The 24,574-nt window shown below is 41.5% G+C and overlaps 4 protein-coding genes across 5 annotated transcripts; 3 read left to right on the top strand and 1 right to left on the bottom strand.

The window, feature by feature from the left end:
• Positions 1–480: 480 nt before the first annotated feature.
• Positions 481–3,372, bottom strand: gpr3 (G protein-coupled receptor 3). Its single transcript, XM_010734792.3, has 2 exons — positions 3,039–3,372; positions 481–1,545 (listed from the first exon to the last, which is right to left on the bottom strand). The coding sequence occupies exon 2, from the start codon at positions 1,515–1,517 to the stop codon at positions 525–527; it is 993 nt and encodes a 330-aa protein (XP_010733094.2). The 5' UTR covers positions 1,518–1,545; positions 3,039–3,372; the 3' UTR covers positions 481–524.
• A 3,746-nt stretch (positions 3,373–7,118) lies between these two features.
• cd164l2 (CD164 sialomucin-like 2) lies at positions 7,119–9,664 on the top strand. The gene is made up of 7 exons (XM_019264219.2): positions 7,119–7,222; positions 7,290–7,405; positions 7,753–7,836; positions 8,096–8,191; positions 8,279–8,320; positions 8,517–8,661; positions 8,908–9,664. The coding sequence occupies exons 2-7, from the start codon at positions 7,327–7,329 to the stop codon at positions 8,921–8,923; spliced, it is 462 nt and encodes a 153-aa protein (XP_019119764.1). The 5' UTR covers positions 7,119–7,222; positions 7,290–7,326; the 3' UTR covers positions 8,924–9,664.
• A 1,139-nt stretch (positions 9,665–10,803) lies between these two features.
• On the top strand, positions 10,804–21,018 carry sytl1 (synaptotagmin-like 1). 2 transcript variants are annotated; one of them, XM_019264183.2, is made up of 16 exons: positions 10,804–11,058; positions 11,446–11,554; positions 12,231–12,357; positions 13,418–13,566; positions 13,675–13,789; positions 13,873–13,930; positions 14,010–14,049; positions 14,157–14,197; positions 16,281–16,394; positions 16,560–16,726; positions 16,817–16,919; positions 17,172–17,333; positions 17,738–17,816; positions 17,903–18,002; positions 18,738–18,949; positions 20,569–21,018. In XM_019264183.2, the coding sequence occupies exons 3-16, from the start codon at positions 12,233–12,235 to the stop codon at positions 20,709–20,711; spliced, it is 1,608 nt and encodes a 535-aa protein (XP_019119728.1). In that variant the 5' UTR covers positions 10,804–11,058; positions 11,446–11,554; positions 12,231–12,232; the 3' UTR covers positions 20,712–21,018. The 2 variants fall into 2 exon arrangements, with proteins under 2 accessions (XP_019119728.1, XP_010733093.2); XM_010734791.3 differs by having other exon boundaries at positions 10,804–11,063.
• Positions 21,019–23,726: 2,708 nt separating this feature from the next.
• On the top strand, positions 23,727–24,530 carry clxn (calaxin). The gene is made up of 4 exons (XM_027286048.1): positions 23,727–23,853; positions 23,943–24,094; positions 24,216–24,320; positions 24,418–24,530. Exons 1-4 carry the CDS (start codon positions 23,790–23,792, stop codon positions 24,466–24,468), a joined length of 372 nt encoding a protein of 123 aa, XP_027141849.1. The 5' UTR covers positions 23,727–23,789; the 3' UTR covers positions 24,469–24,530.
• Positions 24,531–24,574: the final 44 nt, after the last annotated feature.

Below are 24,574 nucleotides of genomic sequence, written 5' to 3'. Positions count from 1 at the left end.
TAACAGCATGTGCAAAATAGAATCTCAGTTCTCAAACATTGTGTTTTTTAGACATTCAAGTAAATAAAATTGGGCTTTGGATCACATATGTCATTACACTGTGATAGGCGTACATTTAAAACCCGTCCCTTCTTCTTGCCTTAAAGTGCCAATGGTCATTAAATCCACTTTTATGAGTAGGGATATATATATAGCATCCCTGTGATTGTGTCAGTCTGGGGATCCAGTGGATCTACAATTTGCTGAGAATGAGGCACAAAGTACATACAAGACAGTATGTTTCTTCTTTAGTCCCAAGGTGGCTGGCAGCCAGGACAGTTCAGAACATTCTGATTCGCAGAAGGACTTCATCACTCAGCGAGAGTGTGTGGGAGTGTGTGTTTGTGTGTGTGTGTGGGGGTTTGAGACTTCACGTTCTGGATTTGGATGACAGTCAATGCAGCAATGTGTGTATCTTGGCACACAAACAGTGATATGTCTGGCATAGGTTTTGTGGTGGTTTGAGTCTGGCGAAGTTTGGCAGTCTACACGTCGACAGGGTAGTGTGTGTGTGTGTTCTGTGTGTATCTGTGTGGGCAGCAGGCCTGGAGCAGCACCTTGCGAATGTCTTTGTTTCTCAGACTGTAGAGTATTGGGTTCAGCAGTGAGCTGCCTGCTGCTGGCACCAGGGTGGCATAGGTGTACAGAGGAGGGCTGGACGCGTCTCCCAGCAGTCCCCAGAGGGAAAAAGGCATCCAGCAGCCCACAAACACACTGAGCACCAGGATCAGGCGAGAGAAGCCCCTACCGCTGCTGTGCTTGCTTGCATATGATTGGTTGGCAGGGAGAAAATGCCTCTGGGTAGCGATGGCATGTGCATGCCTCCTTGCCACACGGCAGATCCCAGCATACAACTGCAGGGTTACCATAACAACCACGAGGAAGCCACCACACAGCAGAGATAGGTATGTCCGGGTCAGAGGTCGTGCTACAGAACAGGAATTTGGCTCTCCCAGACAGTGCCATCCCATTGCAGGTCCGGCCCCAATGATACATGCACCCAACCAGACCAGCAGCAGGAGGATGGCGGCTCTGTGTCGTGATTGGCTTGAACCATAGGTGAGGGCGTGGCTTAAAGACAGGTATCTGTCCAAAGCAACACCCATCAGGCTACAGAGTGAGGCAATCAGGGATGTTACCAACAGTCCTGAGGTTAACAATTCTGACCAATCACTTGGCTCCACACAGAAGAGAAAGAGGAAGTGCAGGACCAAAGCAACACCTGCCAAGAGATCGGCCATTCCGAGGCTAGCCAGCAGCAGGAAAACAGGGGCACGAAGAGATGGGGTGGCCAAGATGGTGGTGACAACTATTGCATTTTCAGTGGCAATCAGAGTTCCTGAAACACACAGGGCGACACCCCACACTGTGAGGGGCGGGACTTGATATGGAGATGTGCTATCCAGTTGGTCCAGAGGGAAGAAGGGGTCTGCACCTGAGGACTCATCCCAGCCCAGCTCTGAGGCGTTGAGGCTCATGGCTGATCAGCAGGCACACAAACACAACCTAAGAGAGAGAGAAAAAAAAGAAAAGACAAATTGGCATTAGCTCTAATGGGTCATTAGCATCTCCATCTGTCCATTAAACAGCCTTTCTTTCACCGGCTGTGGTTTCAGCATGTGGAGCTGCTGGAGGCCGGATGTGTCAGAAGAGAACTTAATGTGGTGATGGAGAAGTTAAGATGTTAAGATGTTATACTCTAGTAATCTAAAGTAGACGATAACTGTGAGTACATCAAGTGGAAGTTGTGATTATGCCCTGCACTCTGTTGCCTCTATTGTTTGTTACATGATCCTGTATTGTTTTTTATTATACAAAGTATATATTACACTATAATTATATTATACAAAGTATAAAATATATGTATTTAGTTAGTATTTGGACAATACATAAAGATTCAGTATTTATGTATGAGACTAATAAGCCACATATAATTGTATTTACAGCCCAAACCAGTGTTGTGCCCAGCTGCTCTCATAGATAAGCTAATAATAAGCATAATAATAATATAATAATAATTAATAATAATAATAATAATATAAACTTTTATTTTACAGTACATTAAATATGCAAGGAATATAAACTCTAGATTCCTAGCATCATTCTAGGAAAACATGCTTTTTAAGATCTCATTTTAAATTGCAATTTAAATCAATTAGTCTTTTTTTGTTGCCATAAATATGTTCTTAAATAAATAAATGTTATATAATAATCCCGCTGGTTCCTGAAATGTCTGTGACGTCGACATCTATAGTCTTACGGGAAGTCACGCAAATCACAGTCAGTCAATATGGAGCCTATATAACGCGATAGATAGTTATCTAAAGATGAATGCATCATTAGGGTTAAGATTGAACTTAAGCTTTCTTCTTCTTTTACAACGTCACTAAATCTGGGCTTTCATTGGCTCTCGCTGCCCACCATTTAGTTTGATCCTGCACTCCTTTTATGAGCATCAAAACACCTTAAATTTAGAATTGCTGATGTGACTGATTAAATCTGTTTAACTCACTTCCAGATTATGTTAATGAGCCTGTTTTCCTTTTAGTTAATGCCCAAAGATGATGTTGATCTCCAGGCACACTGCACTGTTTGAAGCTCGGACAGTTTGTACACGCACCATGCACTGCCTCACATCTTGATTGACAGACCCAGTTGCTCTTAATTAGGACACAATAAGGTTATTTAAGGAATTCGCCTGTGCTCATGCTCTCCGGTATGTTATCCGCGCTCTCTTTGGTACATAACAAAATGTACTGTGCATGCACAGCAAATACCAACTGTCCAACCCATTAATGTTATTTTAAGATTATTTGTCTTTCAGCTGGAGGAGCCCCCCATCCCCCGTGTCACGTCTCAGAGTGAGGAGGTCCCTCTTGTATAATACAGTTGCAGGATCACTGCACCAGACAGGATGTCCCCAACACATGCGCGCACACATGAACATGCACGCATGGCGCAAACACACACACATGCATACCATGGAGTATCCATCTTACCTTATAAACCGCGATTTCCTTTCCGGGAAACAGATGTGCTCTCTCCTCTTGTAAGATCCAAAGGATGGAGATGTGGTGATGGTGTCTGCACTGATGCTGGGTACCAGTTTAATTAAAGAGGACAGTCCCAGTGTTTGACAACGCTCCGTGCTGCTTCTGTCTTCATCAAAGTTGCGCCAAACTCTCACTTGCCGTTTCTCGCATCTCTTCTTCTTCAATCTTTTCGGAGCGCTCATGGGAGGCAGAATGGATGCTCTTGCGCGCGGTCTCATCCACAAGAGAGGCTGCCTGACGTCAGAGACTGGGAGGCTCGACCAATCAGGTGCCAGCATAGAGGATGCGGTGAGAGTAAGGAGAGAGAGGGGTGTGTGTGTGTGTGTAAATGGAGTAATTTCATTCAGAAAAATGCGGCATCTCTGGTGCCCCTCCCACTGCGGTTCACTCTCGCTCTCATTTCTGGTAAATAATGACGACCACCAATGGACACCCCCTCCCTCCCCTCTCTTTCTCACACACTCACGCGCGCGCGCATTTTCTCAATAAGACCCAGGGGTCTGATTGAATGGGTGGATATTGTTTTGTATGGGGCCGGGCTCAGAGGCTCGGAGGTGTGTGTGAAGCCGAGGGGACAGAGTAACTCGGGGCGGGCGCTGTCCGCGGTGCTGAAACGCATTAGGATGACTCATGGGGAGATATCGGAGGACCAATAATCTATCACCTCCAAGTGAAAACTGTCCACTAACATCTAGCTTTATAACATAATTGCCCCTTTTCATACTTCATACCCCCAAACCTTCTATCATTCTTATTCTTATTCTTACTCTTAGGTCTATTAGGGATGATATTGGTATTACATAAAGTGATCAACTTTACCTTAAAATCATGCAAAGATCTTACAGGCCTGTATGCAAACAATTCAGACATGAAGATGTGTGCTATAATGTCGAGGGGTTTCATTAATGCCCTTTATTTTGCTTGTTATCTGCTATATTGAGTTGTCTTTTGATGTAAGTGTCCTGTGGCGCAAACACAGGCCCTTGACACCTGCAGGATCATAACAAGAGCAGCAGGGAATTCATGGCTTCCCCGGTTTGATGGCGAGCGTGGGCGCTGCAGAATGAGCTGAGAACAGTTGTCTACGTGGTCACGCATATCAATGCGCCAAGGGGAGATGGGTGGTGGTGGGTTGGTGAGTGGGTGAGATGGGTAGGTGGGAGGGAATCTCATCCTGCTCGAGCCATATTAGGACACGCTTCCTACCGATAAACCCCTCCTACGTCACTTAGAGGATCTGAAGTGCAACACTTGTCACCTTCTAAATTACAGCTCTCTTACCTGAAGAACCACTTTGTCTGCGTCCTATTTTTCAGGACAAATGTTGGTGATATATAAATCACATAAAAACACATTAAAGGGATATTTATGGGGACTATTTCCAGGTGATTTCTCCTGTCTAAACACGACACATTGCAGTGGATTGATTGTTACATCATATGTATGTGCATTTGTACTACTAACAAGTCGATCTCGCTCCTGGCTGCAGCATTATAGCTTTATTTGTCGCGGGTGTATCGATTTTTGCCAGCAGTGGGAGCATCAGTGGAGGGGGAAATCGTGTTCGACAGGACTGCGGAATACCCCTCTGTGATGGTTTATATAGCACGCCGATACACAAACCAGCCAGCCACCCTGTAGAGCTGCACAGATGTATACCCAGACAATGTGTGAGAGAGCATATGAGATGTGGGAGTACATGAGCCACGTCGGTGTGAGAGGAGGAGGAGGATGTGGTGATGGGAGAATTCTCTGCATAAAGCTGAAAAATGTGTCGTGATTCTGGGCTCAGTGTATTTGATTTTAAGGGTTTGGCCCGGTGCCACTGTATGACTCAGAGCATCTACATTACAAAGCAACACTCTGAAGGTCAGAGCACTTGTACTTTTTGTCCTGGTGGATTTTTGTGTTTGTGCACAGGGCAAAAACTGGGAGTTATGGAGCATCTAAACCCCACAAAGTGATAAATCAGCCAGTTTTGTCAATCAATATCAATAATAGCCTTGTTCAGACTTCAGATTAAAAATATGTCTTGATAGTTGTGCCTGTTATTGATATACAATGAGATTATACTTTCCCCATTCACTCTTATCTCACACTTAAATATTGCAGTAGGGCCTAATTATTTATTATCTTGCTTTATATATAGACTTCAAACTTGTCTGAGTTGTCAAATCAAATGTGGTTGAGAGCTTTGACAGTGATTCGTCGGCATCTCATCACAGTCAGTGACACATTTGAGGTGATAATAGACTGTTGACGTACAGCCTGTCTACTGTACTTACTCACATGGGTTATGACCATCTCTACCTCCCACTCCAACGTCATTGTGTTCACACCTACAGTATATTTAGAGCTGTCAGACACTAATTAAAATGAGTAACCTGATAGTGCAGATAAATTGTTAATTGTTAGAGTCTTCACAGGGAAAACACTCAAATCATTTCCCACTGGTTCTAGTTATTTCCCAGAACAGTTATCATCATCTGTACTGTGTTTGGCTCGTAAAAAAGAAGCTACTGAAGATTATGGCCTTGAATCAAACAGATGAATGTAACTAAAGAGAGATTTTTCCTTTTCAGGTTGTTACATTTCAAGGATTTTAGAGCATAGATAGGTGAAAGTATTCAGTATTTCACAAAATAAAACATGATTGAAGAAATATCTGACTAACAGGGATATATTTTTACTTATTTGTAGTGGTGGTACTCTAGCAGTTGTGATGTCTATTTGTCAGTCAGTCCACCACCTTTGTCCACAGTTAAATATCTCAACAAATACTGGATGGATTACCATGAAATTTTGGTCAAACATTCATGATGACCAGATAATAAATTGTAAGAAAAAAAAGATCCCCTGATTTATCCTCCAACAATATTGTCAAGTCAAATTTGAAACTTCTATATTACTTTTTTTTTTTTGACAAAATACATGCTAAATTGACTTACATTTAGATTTACATAGCACATTTCTGACTTTACACCACATAAAGAGGCTGCCATGCAAGGTGCCAACTACCCATCACAAACTAACTAATTCCATTTATATAAACCAATGGCACAATCCTCTGGATGATCCTCCTCCTGAGCCACAGTCACCCTATGTAAAACTTCCCATCAGCCTCAGCTGCACTTTAAGTTTCATGGTAATTAGCAAATTTTAACATGCTAACATACAAAGCAAAGATGGTTAACATGTTTTTAAGTAAATATTATTAGCAGTGTGAGTGAGCATGTTAGCATTTAGCTCAAAGCCCCACTGTGCCAATGTACCACCTCATAGACTTGTTAACATGGCTGTAAACTCTTTAAGTTAAGAGGTGTAGTCGCTGATTGCAACCCTCTGCCTCACCCTCTCCTTTGTATTGTAATTGAGGAGCAACTTTGGCTGTGTAATGGGTGAACAATGTAAAATGAAAGGTCCTATCTAGAGCCAGTGTTCAGCCATTTGTCTGCTCTGGGCTTCTGTAGAAGCATGGTGGTGAAACACTGTGGAAGAAGAACACCAGCGTCTCATTCTAAGGTAACAAAAACACAACGATTCTTATTTTCTGGTGCACTAATGAAAGCATAGTCATGAATCCATTTCTGCCATATCCTGAAAATAGAGCCTCCTAATCTTTTACACTGGACCTTTAAATTATCTTGTGACCTCTCAGGTTTATCTTGATACCACTTAAGGAGTCCTGGTTATCAGGTTGGGACCCACTATCCTAGAAAATACAGCCAGTATAAAGATAAGAAAAAATAAGAAAATACAAAATAAATATGGCGAAAAAGCTTGCTTGAAGATTATTTAAACCTCAATGCCTTTGTGTTCTTTCCTAATCTGACACCTTATGCATTAGTATTCCCATTAGTCCCACTAATGTTTATGTTGTTTGTCAGGACATAAGTGTGAATGTAGGTGTGTGCGCGTGCACTGCCAGCTGAACTAAACAGGTGTCACTCTGTCCAAACTGGTGTGTGTTTCAGGAGGGTTGAGGTGGGCCAGTTAGTTGCCAGGAGACCAAGTTTGGGTGTCGCTCATGTTACACAGATCTCTGTGTCTCCTGCCTTTCTATCTTTCCCTCTGTGCATCAGCCAGGAGCTGTGTCTCTATTTGCAACTATCGGATACCCTTTTGAGGAGGTATTTTTTATCGAGAAAGTATTTTTTTTGTTGATACTAATTCCTTTCCAAGCACCAAAGTTTCCAGCTGTCATTGCAGGTGTTGGTGCTCTGTGGCTGTCAGGATGCAGCGGCTGGTTTTGAAGGTCCTCTGCTCCACACTGCTGCTTCTTGCAGTGGTGCCCTTTGTGTATTCTCAGGCAGGTATGAGTCTTTTCAGATATCTTACATTTATTTTTCTTATTTTATGATCATCTAAGTGTATTTTAGTCTTGTCAGAAACCCATTGGTGAGACTTCTACACTTGTCATCTCCTTGTTTCCAGTATAAAAATGACAATAAGTAAAAAATGTGAGAGGTAACTGAGAATCTGCTGTCTTTTCTCTTGAATTTTGCCTTTTGCCTATACTCCTGTTGTCCATCGTCCTCGTGGGACATCTTGTGATAATTAAACTGTTAAAATGTTTCTGTGGGCAGATAATTGTTTATTGGCCAATCAATTGGTTTTGAGTGACATTTCCAATTGACTGCCAGTTTTGTCCCTCCTACAGATTGCTCTCAAGCCGAGTCATGTGACCTGTGCGTTGGGCCGTCCGTGCTCAACTTGACAGGCTGCGTCTGGAAGCTTTGTCCAGGTGGTGACGAGTGCACACACACACACACACACACACACACACACACACACACACACACACACACACACCCCTGACCTCTGATAGTAACTCAATCATCAAAGCTGCTGTAACATAAGCTTCCCTGGTTTGTACAAGATGACTGAATTATTTAGTATGCCAGGAACACAAACGATACACACACACACACACACACACACAGTAACACACACACACACACACACACACACACACACTAAAATGCTTGCTCTTTCTGTCTCAGGTAATGACACAGGTACGTGTGTAACTGATGATGGCAGCAACTCAGGAGACGTTGCCATGAACTGCAGCTGGACTAGAGTGTCTGAAGTGTGCGCAGGTAGCAAATAATACACTCCAAAATAAGCACAACATATTTGTCTGCAACCTCAGTAACTCTTATTTCTTTTGTATGTTTTTTCCCCAGCTGTAGAGAATCAGGCTAATGCAGACATTGACGATGACACAGGTACATTGTATCGTCTCTACTCCAGCATCCTCTTCCACCCCTTCCTACTCTCTTGCGTCAGACATTTATAATTCCCATAAGAGCTGAGTAAAGTGTTCCCCTAAGCCACTCAGTCAGTGCTTTCTCTTCTTTTCTGCCTCCCTTTCCTGCTTTCATGTAATTTCACTGTCAAACTCTTGCTTTATTTCCCCTCCAGTTCAAATAGACATACAGTTCTCCCAGGCCAAGTTTGACATGTCCAGTTTCATCGGAGGCATCATATTGGTGCTGTGTGTGCAGGCGGGCGGCTTCTTCGCCATGCGCTTCCTCAAAGCCAAAGAGCAGAGCACCTACGACCCCATGTGAGTTTGTGCATGTAGGTGTGAGAGAACAAAAAATTTAGAGTGACTGTATCAGTTCAATCATGTGTCTGCGTGTCACTGTGTTAAGCAATGGTCTGTTGGTGCAACAGGAACCTCTAGTGGCAGGAGTGATCACCAGCACCCATTATACAAAAGGCTCACCTTTAACATGCCTTTACATTGTGTTGTGATTACTGCTCACAAACCCCATCTGCCCATATCAAAGTCCTGTCTGTCTTCACACAGAGAGCAGCCACAGTGAGGACGAAATGTGTGAAGGACAAAGAGACGAGGGCGGAGGAGAGCAGAGCAGTGACTCATCGAGTTGTGACGACAAGAGTTTTTTGTTTTTTTTGAGCCCCTGTCATCTTTGGTTTGGTCCCCATGTGTACCCCTCGGGGATGGGCGTGTTAATTAAGAGGATATTTTTCTGAGAATACTTCATTGTGTAACGAGTGTATTTGCATGTGTTCACTGTGTTTGTATAGTCTTTATATTTCAGAGACATTTCAGCTGTTGGTATTGATCCAATTTGGCAAACGAGGGACAAAAAGATCTCATTTTCTCAGGACTTTGTGACCAAACCCACTATAAATCCGCATTACGTGTTTGTTAGGTGTTTGTCCTCTTGCAAACAAAAAGTAACTAGCTGTATCAATGTTTCAACTGTGTAAATAGTACAGTGTGGCTGTGGGAAAGTGTGATATAATCTCATGTAAACAGTAGGTCAGACAAGGTCATAACAGGCATTTCAAACTTTTTAAAGAACTAAAATAGAATAAAAATAGACCAAAATGAGACCCTGGAGATCAGCTTTAAAATATTTTGTCCATCATCTAAGAATATGTTTGTTTTTCTTGTAGAGCTGTATAACTTTCTATTTTATTGAGACCAGACATCTATTTATGTATGTTATTTATTGCTTTCATTTGTCAACTTGCAGTGAGTTAGATCATTTAGCTGGGTGGTCCTGGACACATAGAAAATTAAACGTTACAATCAAACAGGGCCCAGTAGTAATAGTAGTAGTAGTATAAGCTTTATGACTACCTTTAGAATGGCTTTAACAGCACTCCTCTGATTTGAGTGTGTTTTGTGTTTCTTGTTCATAGTTCAGAGTCTTTTTTTTATAATATAGATATTATAAATTAATTATCATAGAGGAGATTTCTGTTTTGACTACTCACATTCATATATAACATACATATCAGCTTTAACCCTTTCATAACATTTCAAAAAGATGTGATGTGACCCTTTTTACTGGTTAAGTTGATAAATATAAAGACGTTTGATTTATTTTTTTTGTGATGCCATTTGAATGAAAATGCTTAAAAAGGCTGGCAGCCGAATAAACTACAGTTAAACACACGTGTGTTTGTCTGTGTGTGTGTGTCATCTCTGCTTTCTTGCATGCAAATGAGCAGTTGGTGACAGCTAATCACAGTGAGAGATTATACAGTAGGCTATGTGGTCAATGCATATTTGCCCGTACTAGCAGTGAGTGAGTGAGTGAGCTGTAACCTGGGTGTGACCCAGTATCACCAGATAAGAATTACCTATTAATCTTTACATATCTGGGTGCCAGCAGGGATTCCCAGCATGCAACAGGGACAGAGCTCTGGTAGGGGCCTTTAGGGGATGGATGGATGGATGGTTGGACGGTTGGATGCACTGTTTGCTGTCTGAGCCAGGACCTGCAAGCTTGAATAAGCCCACACAAAAAAAGTTCCGCAACGGGGCAGACTATGGCCGTCATCCAAATCTGTTGACAAAGGACAGGAATGAATACAGGTCTTATTCACTCTGAATTCACCCTCCCCCTTTCACACACAAACACACTTCCAGTGAGAGAAAGGGACATCTTGCACACACACACACACACACACACACACACACACACACACACTAGCACAAGCCTTTACTTAAAAGTTGAGACATGTACTGCTTGTTATTTTCTCTCCTGCTTTAAAACAAGCAAAGTACATGTTTGTGTATGTGTGCGCGTGTGCAGTAGTAGGTGCAGCAGCCTCAGTGTGAGGCCAAGTGTGTGTTTAACAGGTGTGGACAGCTACAAGAAGGAAAGTCACATCCCACCTCCACCCTGCCATTTGCTAAAACATCCGTGTGCGTGTGTGTCAAGTCATATCACACAGTTAAACAAACACACACATACACACACACACGTTCTCCGTGTGTTTTCTGTTTGTTCCTCTTCGGCTCCCAGCTGACCATAGCCCCTGTACGGACTAACTCTGGAGGGCGTGTTCACTGCGTTTACTCTGCACACAGACTTCGATACACACACACACACTCACACACACACACACCCAGACACACCGCACACAGGACAACTCTTTACCTAACTTTTGAACGAATGGAACTGGCGGAAGCTGTAAAGTAAGGTAACACAGTTTGGAGTTTTTATTGTTTTTCTCTCTGCGTATTTTATCCATAAATGTGTGTCCAACTTTTGATCGCAAAAAGGGGAAAGGTGGCGACAGGTGTCCTCTCTCTCGCGGTGTTCAAAATGAGGAAAGTACAGCATGGGCCGAATTTTCCTAAAAGGGGAAGCTTCATATTAATAGATATGATTAGACACTTCAGTTACCTATTATTTGTATCATTTAAACACATTTTACGCTGCGTAAAAGTTACATTTCAATCCATTTTTAGATTAGTACATTATTCCAAACTTAACTACAGGCATATAATTATTGTTATCTCTCCATATTTGTATATCTATATATGTCACGCTACATTATCATCATTTTTTGTGTTGTTTAGGTGCCCGGCTGTAAAAGCTATAGAGTACTCGTTGCATGATATCCTGTTTGCCAAACTCCTAACCGCTTGGGCAGGAGAATCGTTGTGCGCATGCTTTAATTACTGAAAGGTAAGTAGCTTCAAGGCAGTGAACACACACGCCCTCACATCCCGTCACCCAACCCCAAAACACACACATCCAAAGACAGAAATGATTATATTGTCGTGCGCCAGGCTGTCAAACCAGATAATTGCAGCTTGAATAGCGTTATTAACATTTATTTAATTTGAAGACGTTGGAGATTTTAATATTGTACATCGACTCTAGTAAAGAGCATTTGGAACAGGAGAGGTGAAAGTAAACATAGAAGCAGACAGGAAGAGTCTACCAGACACAGCAGGCTGGGGGTTGGGACAAGATAAACCTGAGGAGAGATTCTGAGAATTTACAGCGTAAGAAATAATCCAAACTACATGCATACACTACACAAAATGGTTTTTTTAGACATTTTGTTGCTTGTTTCTTGAGAGAAACTGGACACATGTCCCTCTTCAGGCCTCAAGGATTATTTGACTGAAACAACCCAACATGCAACCCAAAAGTACCTGATCAAAAAGTATTGACGTGCCACATGACAGCAGGTAGATAGATTTGACAGGGACAAAGGGCAAAACATGCTGGGAAATGCTGGGTTTAGCAAGAACAACACGAGCAGTGTTACACTAGACTAGACATACTTTTTATGTAGCGTTTTTTAAATTATTGGGGTGCCTGTTTAAGGATTGTGGTTTCACTTGTCACTCAGGGATGGAGGAAAAGCAGGCTGACTCTTCTCTTGACTTGAGTCACCTGACAGAAGACGAGCAGACCACGATCCTGCAGGTCTTACAACGTGACTCGGAGTTGCGCCGTCTTGATGAAGGACGTGTAAGGTCAGAGGTGACTATTTATCCTTTTTAGGTGATAATTTTGTCCAGTCCAGTAACAAATGAAAGGACCAGAGATTTTGTGACCCTTCCAGCTAAAGGGGACACGTTATTTATTTATTCAGGGTCTGTGTCTGTATTTTGTTGTTTAAAGTTGAAAAATGCTTATAAAAGGTTTTACTGAGTGCAGGTTTGCTGTGTGGTCATTTGAAATGTGGTGATATGTAACAGCAATATGTCAGTGTTAGCAAAGAAACTTTAATCAGTTAAATTATTTTATATCAACTGTCACACTGTGAATCTTGGGGCTTTTGGGGCCCTTGGGGTTCTGGGGCTTGGTTAGTAATTCAGCCTTGCCTCAGTGGGAGAAGTCACAGAACTACACGATCAAATTATTTCTGCAGCTCCTGTATATGAGAAATGTTTGTACAGCTACAGATCCTTCTGATCACTGAAATCATGGTCAGAGAGCCCCATAGAACCTCTGATTTAGTATATAAGATCTAATAGTCTGTTGTCCCCTTAATCCTTGGGGTCTGTCCTAATTTTCAATCTATGAAGTGATTCTTTCTATAAATCATCAACACATAGTAGGAAATGCCCATCACAATTTCGCAGAGCGTAAGATCGCCATATTTGAGAAGCTAAAACCAGAAATGTTTTTTTCCTTGGTAGCTGATTGAACCCTATGGGGTTAACCCTGTCAGCGGCCCTATAAAAATTGCTTTTGTAGTCACAGGCAATTGCTCAGACCCCACAATAAATCAATAATCCAAATTGTTTTTCAATATTTATGTGGATTGGTTAATTGACTAATTGTTTCAACTCTACTGTGAGTCAGGGTGGTGCATGCACAAAAAGAAAAGTGTATGAAACATCCTGTTGCATGTCAGATTGTGTGTTTTTCGTATTAGTAGAATTGACACACATCAGATACGTCTTTTAGACACTGGAGTTCCAAGTGATGACAGTGACTGTTTACTTTGTGACCTGGCCGATATTAACTGACTTTTGCCAACAGAATAGATTGTTTGCTGTTAAACTTTGCTCTGTATCAATGTCATAGGAACCTCCAGGAGAAAGAGAAAGATCCAGTACGTCTGCGTTACCTGTCTGGGGAGTGGTTCCACGAGCAGTGCAGAAAACGCCACCACACCTGGTCAGCCAGCGCTCTCGTCCACGCCACCATACGCCACAGGAAGACAAAGACCAGAGGTCTGTTTTTAGTTAATGCAGTGCTACTATTACAGGCCTGTGGGTCTGTTTTCGTACTGTTATGGGGATATCCCAGTGATGGTTTTGTGGTTGTTGCCATGGTAACAGATGTGCCCCTGACTGGACTGTTCAATGGCGAGACAGAGGAAACCTCCCACAACAACAACACCTTGCCTGAGGCTGAGAGAAGACTGAAGGACAGCAAAGATGATGAGAGTGGAGGGTTAGTGAGGAAGTCTGTCAGAAACAAAACATTTCAGTGTGTGTAGCTGGTGGGAAAATCCTGATATCTTTATGTGTTTTCAGGTGCGAAGGAGGTTTGATACCTACACCTACACCCAGAACAAAAAGTCCCATAGCACAGGTCTGTGTGTGCATGCTTGTTACTTTTTTCTATGCTTGAAAAATATCATATAACTTTAAATATTCAACTCCAATTTCAGAAACTCACGTATAGAAATAGTTCATCCACATCATCCAAAGGTATGAAAGCCTATTTTCCAATGCCTCTGTACCTTCTCTAGCTGTTTCTTCTTCTGTTTCTGCCGCTCTTGTTCCTTATTATTATTAACTCATATTTCTGCTCATAGAGATGGAAAGGAGAAGTAATGGCCACTCTGAGGAACCTGAGGTAATTGTAACACACTCCCACATTCACAGATTACCCATTCAACAACACTCCACTGACATCAAGTCAATATCTGAGTCAATGCATATATTATAATTTGGCTTTTACATGCAATAGTATAAGAAAGTAGGACATGAAACCGTGATGTAGCTAAGTACACATCCTGTGTTGGAGGTGCATTCAAATCTGAAAGGGACTACTATTAACATATTTCATATTATTGTAGCAGTAAGCTTGTGTATGGAAGGTATTATGCATTGTATGACTGAAGAATGAAACACAACCCTTCCAAAAAACGGATTTCATGCAAGGTAGATTTCACGTGTTGACTGAAAAATGTACTCATGAACAATGTTGTTGTCATGTTAGCATCTCTTAACCTATCAGTTCAGTAGGGGCCATGGTATTGTGCTATTAGAGGTGAAAATCTTGGCAAGATGGATAAAAGCAAAAGTGTTGGGGCAGTCGGTAGCGTAGTGGGTTAAGCGGCCGCCCCGTGTGTAGAGGCTACAGTCCTCGCTGCAGCTGGCCCCGGTTCGAATCCCGCATCGGACGGCCATTTACTGCGCGTCGTTCCCCCTCTCTCTGCTTCCTGTCTATCTTTGGCTGTAGCATCATAAAAGGCCAAAAAAAATCTTTAAAAAAAAAAAAGCAAAAGTGTTTTCCAAGAATGTTTTCATTAGTCAAAAACAAAAGTTGGAGGTTTGGAGATGATCAAATATCATCCTAGTTCAGACTATAAATGATGCAGACTTGCCATCCAATCCTTGCCAATCCAGTGGCTCTAGGGGAGTATGGTTGCAAAATTGAAACTTTGGCTTACTTTGACTCAACACAGGAAACCTTACACTCTTTCTTGATTGGTAGTGCATGGAGTTGGTGGAAAAACTTGTTTGGTGAACTCTAATGTATGTTAACTATTTACACAGCCTTGTGCACCAGCCTCCAATTTCTTAGAGTGACAAAGGGTGTTCAGCCACACACGACTGAGCAATAATAGGTCTGTGAGGCCCTTCTATGTCTGGGGCTGCACATGCACCACGCTGAGTCGATCAGCATTTACCCATGGTTCCCTTAATGGGCCAATGTTTGGCCTCGGTCTTCCTCCCTCCTTTAACGGTGCCCATTATCAACTGGGATTCTCGCTGCCTGCCATGTATGCTGCCTCCACATGCCAGTTGTGTTTAACCCCTTGTCTGGGGGTCATCCTGACTGGATGCCTCTGTCACTACTTCCCCCTCCATCAGTGTGATGCATCTGCTAGGGTGTGCTCACGGAGGGTAGTCAGCAACACTGACCATTTGGACCCTTTTATAACAGGCAGCCACGAGCATATATTGATTCCTCTAAGAGCAGACATTGACTGACCCCACTGGTCAACTCTCTACTCCTCCTTCTCTTACCCTCAGGTGGCTGGGGAGGGTCATCATTCTTATGAGAAGCAGCAGAATAGCAGGATGGAGGATAATTTTTTCAAGCAGCACTGATTGCCACACTTCAGAACAACTCCACTTTCTTGTTCGTTGTTTAGATTTAGATAAGATTTAGACTGAGCTAAACATGGGGGAATGAGAGAGGCAGATTCAACAGAATATCATCTGCTTTAAAGACGTTAAGGAAATAACATGTGAACCAGCTCTAAAAGTGACATGTTTTCTTTTTAAATAGGTGCTAGGTGGTGGATCTAATCTATGCCGACATGAAGCGAAGACACTTTAAATTATTAAATTTGACAAAGGAATTTAGTTTGGTGAGAATGTTCCACGGGAAATATGTGGACCATTTCACTTTCATTCAAATAGAACTGGACAGGTATTGAAACAGCGTGTCCCAAATATGGGGAGACTTGTAAGATGTGACTCATTTGACTGTTTCTTTGTTCAGGTCCAAATGTTCTGTAATATTCTGATTTTCAACATATATGAATTGTAATTTGTCAACAGATTTTATTGGGGATGTGTATACTGTAGCTTAAGAGTATTGATAGATGATCAGTGGTGATGCTGTATCTGAAATAGTGGTGTGTGTGTGTGTGTGTGTGTGTGTGTGTTTGTGTGACTGTGTGTGTGTTTGTGTGTGCGTTTAGGAATACCTTGACAGTCACAATGGGGACACTGACTCTCTAGGCAGCAGCCTGACAGAGCCTTATACAGCTTCTCTGAAAACCAGCTCCACTGGCAGCCTTCATTCAAGCTATACGGTACACACACACACACACACACACACACACACACACACACACACACACACACACACACACACACACACACATCTTTGATTAATTGTCCAATCCAGCAACGCAAGATGACTCAGCTCTGGACAATGACGCAGGAGCTGATCTGTTCTCTGCGTGTCTGTGTTACAGCTCAGTGGAAGCATGATGAGTCTGTTCAGCTCGGGGGATTTTGGACTGGTGGAGGTGAGGGGCCGTATCCAATTCTCATTGGTTTACGACACCCAGAAGGAGGAGCTGCATGTTAAAGTGTTTTGCTGCGAGGACATCGCTGCCGCACGCAAGAACCGCTCTGACCCGTAAGTGACTGTGCATGTGAATGTGCATCCTATAGCAACAGCATTACATACAACATCAGTCAAAAATGTCTGTATGCGTATTTTTCACAGATATGTAAAAACCTATCTCCTTCCGGACAAGTCGAGTCAGAGTAAGAAGAAAACGTCAGTGAAGAAGAAGACACTAAACCCAGTCTATGACCAGACGCTCCGAGTGAGACATACTCTCATTTACATATTACATAAAGTCATTGCAGAAAAGCCCATCTGTCATTTGTCCCTCAGCTCTCCTTCACATGTCCTGCAACATGCACTGCAGTCATAGTCCTAAAGATATACTTTTCATAAATGACCAAATGTAATGTTTACTTCTTCTAGCTTATGGTTGCACGAAACATGTTATTCTTTGGCCCACACTTGCCCCTTCCATCCTTTCATGTGTTGTCTGACTTTGATTATCTTACAGTACAAATTGCATATCGGAGAGCTGCGGAGTCGGACCTTGAACATGTCTGTGTGGCATGCAGAGCACCTTGGAAGGAACGTGTTTCTAGGGGAGGTGGAGGTGTCTCTGGGTCTCTGGGACTGGACCTACACTCAGCCACTGTGGCAAGACCTGCAGCCACGGGTAGGGGAGAGATCAGACAATAAGGGATTTGCATGCAAACACACAAATCATGTAGCCACATAAATTAGCATGTGGGTTTGAATACTCGCAGACAAATATTTACCAAGACACGATGCTGCCTGCTTCTACATTTGCCTAGTATCTGAGTGTCTGTGTGACAGCAGTTTTGGCAGCTTTGTTGGAGACACAGAATACAGGGAGGAGTGTCTCTTGTGTCTGGGAGAGCTGAAGGGAGACGAAGACATGCTGTGAATTTCAACTACGGTTTTATGTAACCTTAATCTTTGCTTGCTTCCACACGTCTGCCTCCTTTTCCTGTGGTTTCTTTCTCTTTCTTCCTGCATCTCTTTCTCTGCCTTAATCTTTTTCTCATTTCGGCCCCCTTCTTTTGCCCACCATCACAGGTTCATCTGAGTCCAGAATCTATCAGCTGTCGTGGGACCATTGTGCTCTCAATTAAGTTCATCCCAGATGGATTTGAGGGTGAGCAGAGCACACACATCACAGATGCAAGTTATGTCCTGTCTTAATCACGTCTCTCATACATGTGTCCGTGTGTGTGTGTTAAGGTGGTGGTCTGCCTCTGACAGGAGAGCTTCACATCTGGCTTCGGGAGGCTAAAGGTCTCCTGACCACTAAAGGGGGGCCTGTAGACTCCTTTGTTAGAAGGTATGTCCTCATTTTTAGCTGCAGCAGGCAGCTGTTTTCAGCAAAAACGCTCTAATAAACCCACTGCATGCTACGTGCTCAGCACCAAACAGCAGGCAATTAGCGACTAGATGGTGAAAATAATAAAGCATTTAGGAGCTAAAGTGACAGATGTTTCCCTCTGGAGTTGCTGGAGACCAGAATAGAGCTAAAGAGGAGTGGATATGTGCCAGAAGCATGACTCCAAATCTGCTGGGTGTGTCAATTAGGAAATGTTTTCTAACATCTTTGGCAGGATAATTTCATAATTAGTGAAGTCTCTGTCTAATATCAATAACTGTGAATGCTACATTTTAAATGTATGCCATTTTGTCCGTCTCTCTCACAGACAGACAGACAAGATAAAAGTCTTTCAAAATAAGAGTCCCTTCAAAATGATACAGTGATACAGCCTGCTGTATTAACACTGTACTTGCTGAGCAGGGTCAGTAATAATGTATGGGCGGGACGTGGCCAGCTTTAGGCACACATGAAATTTCTTGAGAAATTTTCTAGTACATCAATGTGTTTACAGCTTGATGTGCTGCCCCCAAGTGGTCAATAATCAATCAAGTTAAATCAGCTCTAGTACACAGATGGCAGGACACAAATATTTCATGTTTTCCTCAACTTATACAAATAACCTTGAAATGTTTAATTTGAACATCTAATGTGTGTATATACCCAAAATATTAATATTTATCTACACCCCATCAGCTATATACTCCCTGATGCTAGTCGGCAGAGTGGTCAGAAGACACGGATGGTGAAGCACTCTATCAGTCCTACATACAACCACACCATGGTGTATGATGGCTTCCACACCAGTGACCTGAGAGAGGCCTGTGCTGAGCTGACTGTCTGGCATCGCGAAATGGGAGGGTTAAAGACTCATAAGCTAGGAGGGATTCGTCTGAGCAGTGGAACTGGTGAGTGTCTCTCCACGCTATTGTCCTTATTAGTACAGGTACACACACAAACACAAAACTCTATTATTATAAGTCTTTTATATTCTGTACAAAGTTAAACAAGCTGGAGGCTTTTTTTTACTGTAACAGATTCCTGTTTTTGCGGTTGGGTGACACACTTTGGTGGTAAGCCAATGCTAATAGACCGTAAAAACGGTCACACAGATTGCAGCTTTGTGTTTTTGTTCCAAAAATAAAAATATAGCTGTTTTTGCTTCTATAAATATAAACCATTTTCCAGGAGTAGTGACCCACAGGGATTACATTAGCCTATGTGAAATCTTTCGCATAGTCGGATGATAAGCAGCAAAGTGGAATGTGGATCTTTGGTTAAAACGCTCACTTACAACACATATTAGTAGTAGGAATAGCTAGTGATGGCACACACGTAGATGCATACTGAAAAATCTGAAAACAGATTTTATGCAAATATTGATAACCTGTGTGTTTTTCTGCTTTCATACAAAAGTGGAAAAAAGAAAGATTGGTCATTTGTGGGGGGCTCTTTCTAATTCCAGCTATGCCCTTTGTGAAAGATGATAAATTAAGCATCCAGATAGGGGATTAGGACCAATATGAGTGACTGGATACTTGACAAAGGGTTTACAAGTGATGAATAAAAGCGCCAGCAGCTCATTTTAAAATGCAGCTTTGCCAACATCTCTTGCCATTTTCTGCAATGAGTTGTGATTACAGATTCAGTGCTACATAGGTCTTCTGACATGTCATAGACTTGTAGGAGGGCAGCAGTTTCTGCATCACAGGATGTAACATTAAAGGGGTTGCTTGACTGGTTGGCGTGTTTTATCATTCATTTTGTGGATGGTGCTATAAAAGCAGTTCTATGCTTTATCTACAGTGATGTTTTGGAGTGGTATGGTGACAGTATTTCAGTCCAGTAATGGAACTGCATTTTGTTCTGTTGGCATTTCAGGCATTTCGGATGGTCATGTCATCAGAGCGAGTTCTTTTCTAGGTTACCAGTGTCTCTGTGTTATTGTGTTTTGTTAAATATCCCATGTTGTGTTGATGACTGTTGAAATCTGCCAAAAAAATGACAGATGGCTAGGTATCTCTAACAAAGTTGTACATGTGAGCAATGTGAAAAACATGTGTGATGTCAGATAATTTATTTGTTGTTGTGAAGCCGTTTTACTTGATATTGATTGTGTCATTTTGCTTGTAGTTGTTGTTATTGTGCTTGACAAGGAGTGTGTAGCTCTCAAGAGCAAAACCACTGACAGAGCAGCAACCTGTTTGTGGGTTTCTTGAAGGAAGATGATGCAAGTAGGGTGGTGGGAAGTGACAGCTTTGAGGTCCAGTCTATAGAAGTCTGTCTTGCCCTCCAAATACTACAGCTTTATGCCAAAATCTGTTTACAGTGAGCACTACTGTAGACTTTATGGATTAGTTCTTGTTTCAGCTTAGGGGCTGTGATTCTCAATTTGTCTGTCAGGCATCATGTCTTGCATTTTAATATGAAATACAGTGCATAAAGGAATAATAATCAGTTCTTATGACTGTTTCCATGGCTTCATTAGAAAAAGCATCAGAATATTTGTGTGTTTTTTGAATGGCAGGTCAGAGTTATGGGGAGGCCGTCACCTGGATGGACTCCACAGATGAAGAGGTTGCTGTGTGGGCCTCCATGATCGAAAACCCAAACCACTGGATCGACACAGCACTACCGATCAGAACTAACCTTGCACATCGGTCTGAGTAACACACTATGAAAAAAATAAATAAACACACATTGATATGCATGTTCATGGCTGGACTAAAAGGACAGCCTCAGCACATTTAACCTCTCAATGATATATGCATACACTGTTTATTCTTGTTTTTCATGCAAACACACACAGAGAGGAAGCAGTAGTGGTGCAATATTGTAAATTACTGGTGTAGAAGAAATATTTAGTTTTAAAACCAAACCTGTCTTCATTTCAAATGTTTTACTTGTATGTTTTGGTTTAGTTAAGTGCATTTGTAATCCATTGCAGTTTATTAATTAAACATCAAACCTGAACTGATGAATCATCCAGTGTTCTTCTTTTAAGGGGACAAAGATGAAGGGATAATTAAAAAAAAATTAATAACCACTAACTTGTTTGCCAGACCCTCTGAATTCTTTAACATACCAGAAAACTAGGCTGAATCACCTTAAAAGAACAGGAAAATATTAGTTTGTTAGGGGTTACTTTTTATGGATGAGCTGACTACCACCTTGTGGTCAGACATTATACGTACACTTTATACTTCTCAGGCAAATTACAAAGCACAAGAACATGTCCTGTCATTTGTTTTGTTTTTTTTACATCAAAGCTTTCACATCAGGTTTCCATCCTCTAATTTATCTTTCGTGCATTTAGCATAAGTCAGAACTCCTGTCCAGCAGATGGCGATCTTAAAATAACTGATTCAAGCTGAAAGTAGCCCCCTATGTAGTCACATTCAATTTCTGTGCAGCTTTACACATTGACACAAATCGTGACCAATGAGCTACAGGTCAGGGTTGACAGACGTGTAAGATGTCTCACATTCAGTAGCTGAGGCTGTTTATCTGTAAACGGCTGCAGAGGAAGTCCTTACAACCAGACAGTGACCAGTATGGACTCAAACAAGAAGTGAATTTACCCAGTGATATACAATATATACATAATTCAAATGTTAGGATGTGTGCTTTTCATTGAAATTGTTGTTGGCAGAGTGGAGTCCAGGAAGACAACAGCTACCGGATATGGATGACTCTGATTCCAGCACTTTAAAGGGGATGGCAACCTGCATTTTCTCAGACATGACTGTGCTACAAACTCATGACCCAAAAAATGAAGACAGAAAGTCATCAGCTGACCACAGAAAGGCTGAAGGAAACTCTTAGTCAAGCAGTTGCAGTAGTGGTAGCAGTTTTGTCAGATTATTCTGCAGCTGTCCTTTCTAAATTCAGCCACAGTCCACATCTAGCGACACACGAAGATCCACACAGCTGTGAAGCTACACTGTTTGTTTGAAAGGGTTCCACCATCCATCATATAGGAGAGAAACTCTACAGCTACACTGTGATGACAGAACACATGGCTGTACACACAGGTGAAATGAGTTTAAGCATGAAGAACGTGTTATGAAGAGGTTCACTTGGCATGACTGAAATCTGCCTTTACTTTACAAAATGGTTGCCTATGTAACAGGGAAAACACATGACCGGTTACCATTAAAAGTTGTGATTCATTTCAATACACTTGTTTGTCAACCAGTATAGTTTTGAGCATCAACTCATGGCCTTTAATAGAATTCAGGTGGTAAATATTTCTCCCCATACTCTTGACTTCATCTGACTGATAATGCAGAGTTAAACTGCTTAAAAGTCAGGGCTAAGCTCCTGTTTGCTGTGATTCAAAGACCTTGTTAGTAAACTCTTACATGAACCTTGATTAAAATGCGAATTTTATTTCCATTTTAAATTTAGTTTATACTCAATATTCTCCTCAAATGAGTGGCTCTGAAAGCCAAACTCAGTTGACCTTCGCTTCATATTTTAAATATAGGTGAATGGAATAAAGAGATAGATTTAAAGATTTTGAGAGTTACCTTGGAAAGAGAGGAATCACACTTTTAGAATAAAAATAAAGTTTTTGGTTTGAGATTAGGAGGGTTAGGGAATTAGGTAACACTATTACTTTTTATGATACTTTTTTATGAACACTTAATATAATATAATTTAATTCAAGTGAAAATCAGTTGTGATTGATTGATTGATTGATTGATTGATTTTATATATATTATCTCTAATATATATATATATATATATATTATAATTATATTATATATATATTTATATATATATATATATATATATATATATTATATACACTGTGCATGTGTGGTCACATTCCTGGAAGAAATCCGCAATCTTTAGACTTTTGCAAAAAATATGACTGAGAATTTCAATTTAGTGAAAACATGACTGGCACTTTAAGTTAAACTGGCGGCTAACGACTTCAAGTTTTTCATAAATGTGTGCATGATCCACTTTTGTGTTACAGTGGAGAGGGCTGCAGCCCCGCGTGCTCTCATGCGGTTATGCTGAAGCGGTTACCATGGTGACTGATGTAAACATCGCTCCTGTGACTCTGCCGGTGTCGCACATCTTAAAAAAAACATCAGAAATGTCTGCTATGAAACAAAGTTGATCCAACTCTCGCAGAAACACTCTCAAAAGAAGTGGAGCACTGTGAGTATCCTGTTTTAACTTATCTAATGCTAAGCTAGATCGCTGCGGTTTATCATATTGTTTTTAATTGACGCTACCAGCTACTACGGTACTATAAAACGATTATGTAAGTACTGTTTCAGTCAATAAAACAGAAATCGAGTGTCTTATCCGGGAGTTTAACGAGCTTCTTGGGGAGCCGCCCTCTTCCTTAAGAGCGCACATGGTCTGGACAGGGGGGCGTTCAGGACCATACTGCACAACCTGTTCGCGGATGAGGTGCCGCGACGTTGATCCTGGATGGAGCTTCGGTTATTCTGTCCATACCTCATATATATCTAATATATCTACTCTATATTCTCTCTATATATGTATACCCCTTACTCGCCTATATGATACTGCCCTTTATATAAATCTTTCTATCTCTATATATGTATTATCTATATATTCTTTATTATTTATATGATTTCTTGATGTCATAAATAACAGTTAAAATGTATTTGAGTATTGTGAGCTTGGTAACCTGCACATGAATATCTTATCTGTCCTCCAGTCTTCAGGACATTTGACAAAGACAAAGACGGCTTCATCAGTATGAGAGAGTGGATCGAGGGACTGTCTGTTTTCCTTCGAGGAACCTTGGGTGAAAAAATAAAGTGTAAGTTCTCAACACACATATAAAAAAATCAAGAGTTACAGCTGCAGCTGTCATCCCAGTAATAACTCTTCTCTCTTTGCATGACTCAGACTGCTTTGATGTGTATGACTTGAACGGTGACCGTTACATCTCCAGAGAGGAGATAATTCCCATGCTGAAGAACAGCCTCATCAGACAGCCCACAGAGGAGGATCCTGATGAAGGACTCAAAGACCTGGTGGAAATCACACTCAAGAAGATGGTGAGGGGATGGATGCTACTGGCCTTTTCGTTTCAGTGGCTATACTTTCATTTATTTCTGCATGACGCTTGCTGCTCCACCTCTAAACTTGCAAGAAAATCACAGTTATTTATTTTCTTAGGACCAGGACCATGATGGCAGAATATCTTTTGAAGACTTTGAAAAGGCGGTGAGAGAGGAGAATCTGTTACTTGAGGCTTTTGGAACCTGCCTACCTGACATGACGGTAATCACAAATTAAACAATTAATAATGAAACTACAATAACTTACATTTCTAAGTCAGTAATTCTTAATCTTCCATTTTATTTTCATCTGTTTTCAGAGTATAGAGGCATTTGACCAGAATGTATTTCAGAAACAATTGGAACAATGAAGACATCACATTCATGTGGATTTTTAGATATGTAAATCTTTAATAAAAATGTTAATAACTGATTGCATTGTGATGCAATTTTTTTATTTCTACTGAAATAAAAACA

Source organism: Larimichthys crocea, chromosome XIII (assembly GCF_000972845.2).
Source record: "Larimichthys crocea isolate SSNF chromosome XIII, L_crocea_2.0, whole genome shotgun sequence".
Lineage (NCBI taxonomy): Eukaryota > Metazoa > Chordata > Actinopteri > Sciaenidae > Larimichthys > Larimichthys crocea.
The sequence above is the reverse complement of the archived record's forward strand: the minus strand, read 5'-3'. Positions and strand labels throughout refer to the sequence as shown.

Coding starts and splice junctions, on each gene's coding strand:
- clxn (XM_027286048.1), top strand. CDS start 23,790: ATGAGAGAGTGGATCGAGGGACTGTCTGTTTTCCTTCGAGGAACCTTG. Junction 23,854..23,942: donor CTTGGGTGAAAAAATAAAGT/GTAAGTTCTCAA, acceptor TGCATGACTCAG/ACTGCTTTGATGTGTATGAC. Junction 24,321..24,417: donor CCTGCCTACCTGACATGACG/GTAATCACAAAT, acceptor ATCTGTTTTCAG/AGTATAGAGGCATTTGACCA.
- sytl1 (XM_019264183.2), top strand. CDS start 12,233: ATGGAGGAAAAGCAGGCTGACTCTTCTCTTGACTTGAGTCACCTGACA. Junction 13,931..14,009: donor CAAAAAGTCCCATAGCACAG/GTCTGTGTGTGC, acceptor CTCCAATTTCAG/AAACTCACGTATAGAAATAG. Junction 16,395..16,559: donor GCCTTCATTCAAGCTATACG/GTACACACACAC, acceptor TCTGTGTTACAG/CTCAGTGGAAGCATGATGAG.
- gpr3 (XM_010734792.3), bottom strand. CDS start 1,517: ATGAGCCTCAACGCCTCAGAGCTGGGCTGGGATGAGTCCTCAGGTGCA.
- cd164l2 (XM_019264219.2), top strand. CDS start 7,327: ATGCAGCGGCTGGTTTTGAAGGTCCTCTGCTCCACACTGCTGCTTCTT. Junction 7,837..8,095: donor CGTCTGGAAGCTTTGTCCAG/GTGGTGACGAGT, acceptor TTTCTGTCTCAG/GTAATGACACAGGTACGTGT. Junction 8,192..8,278: donor AGTGTCTGAAGTGTGCGCAG/GTAGCAAATAAT, acceptor TTTTTTCCCCAG/CTGTAGAGAATCAGGCTAAT.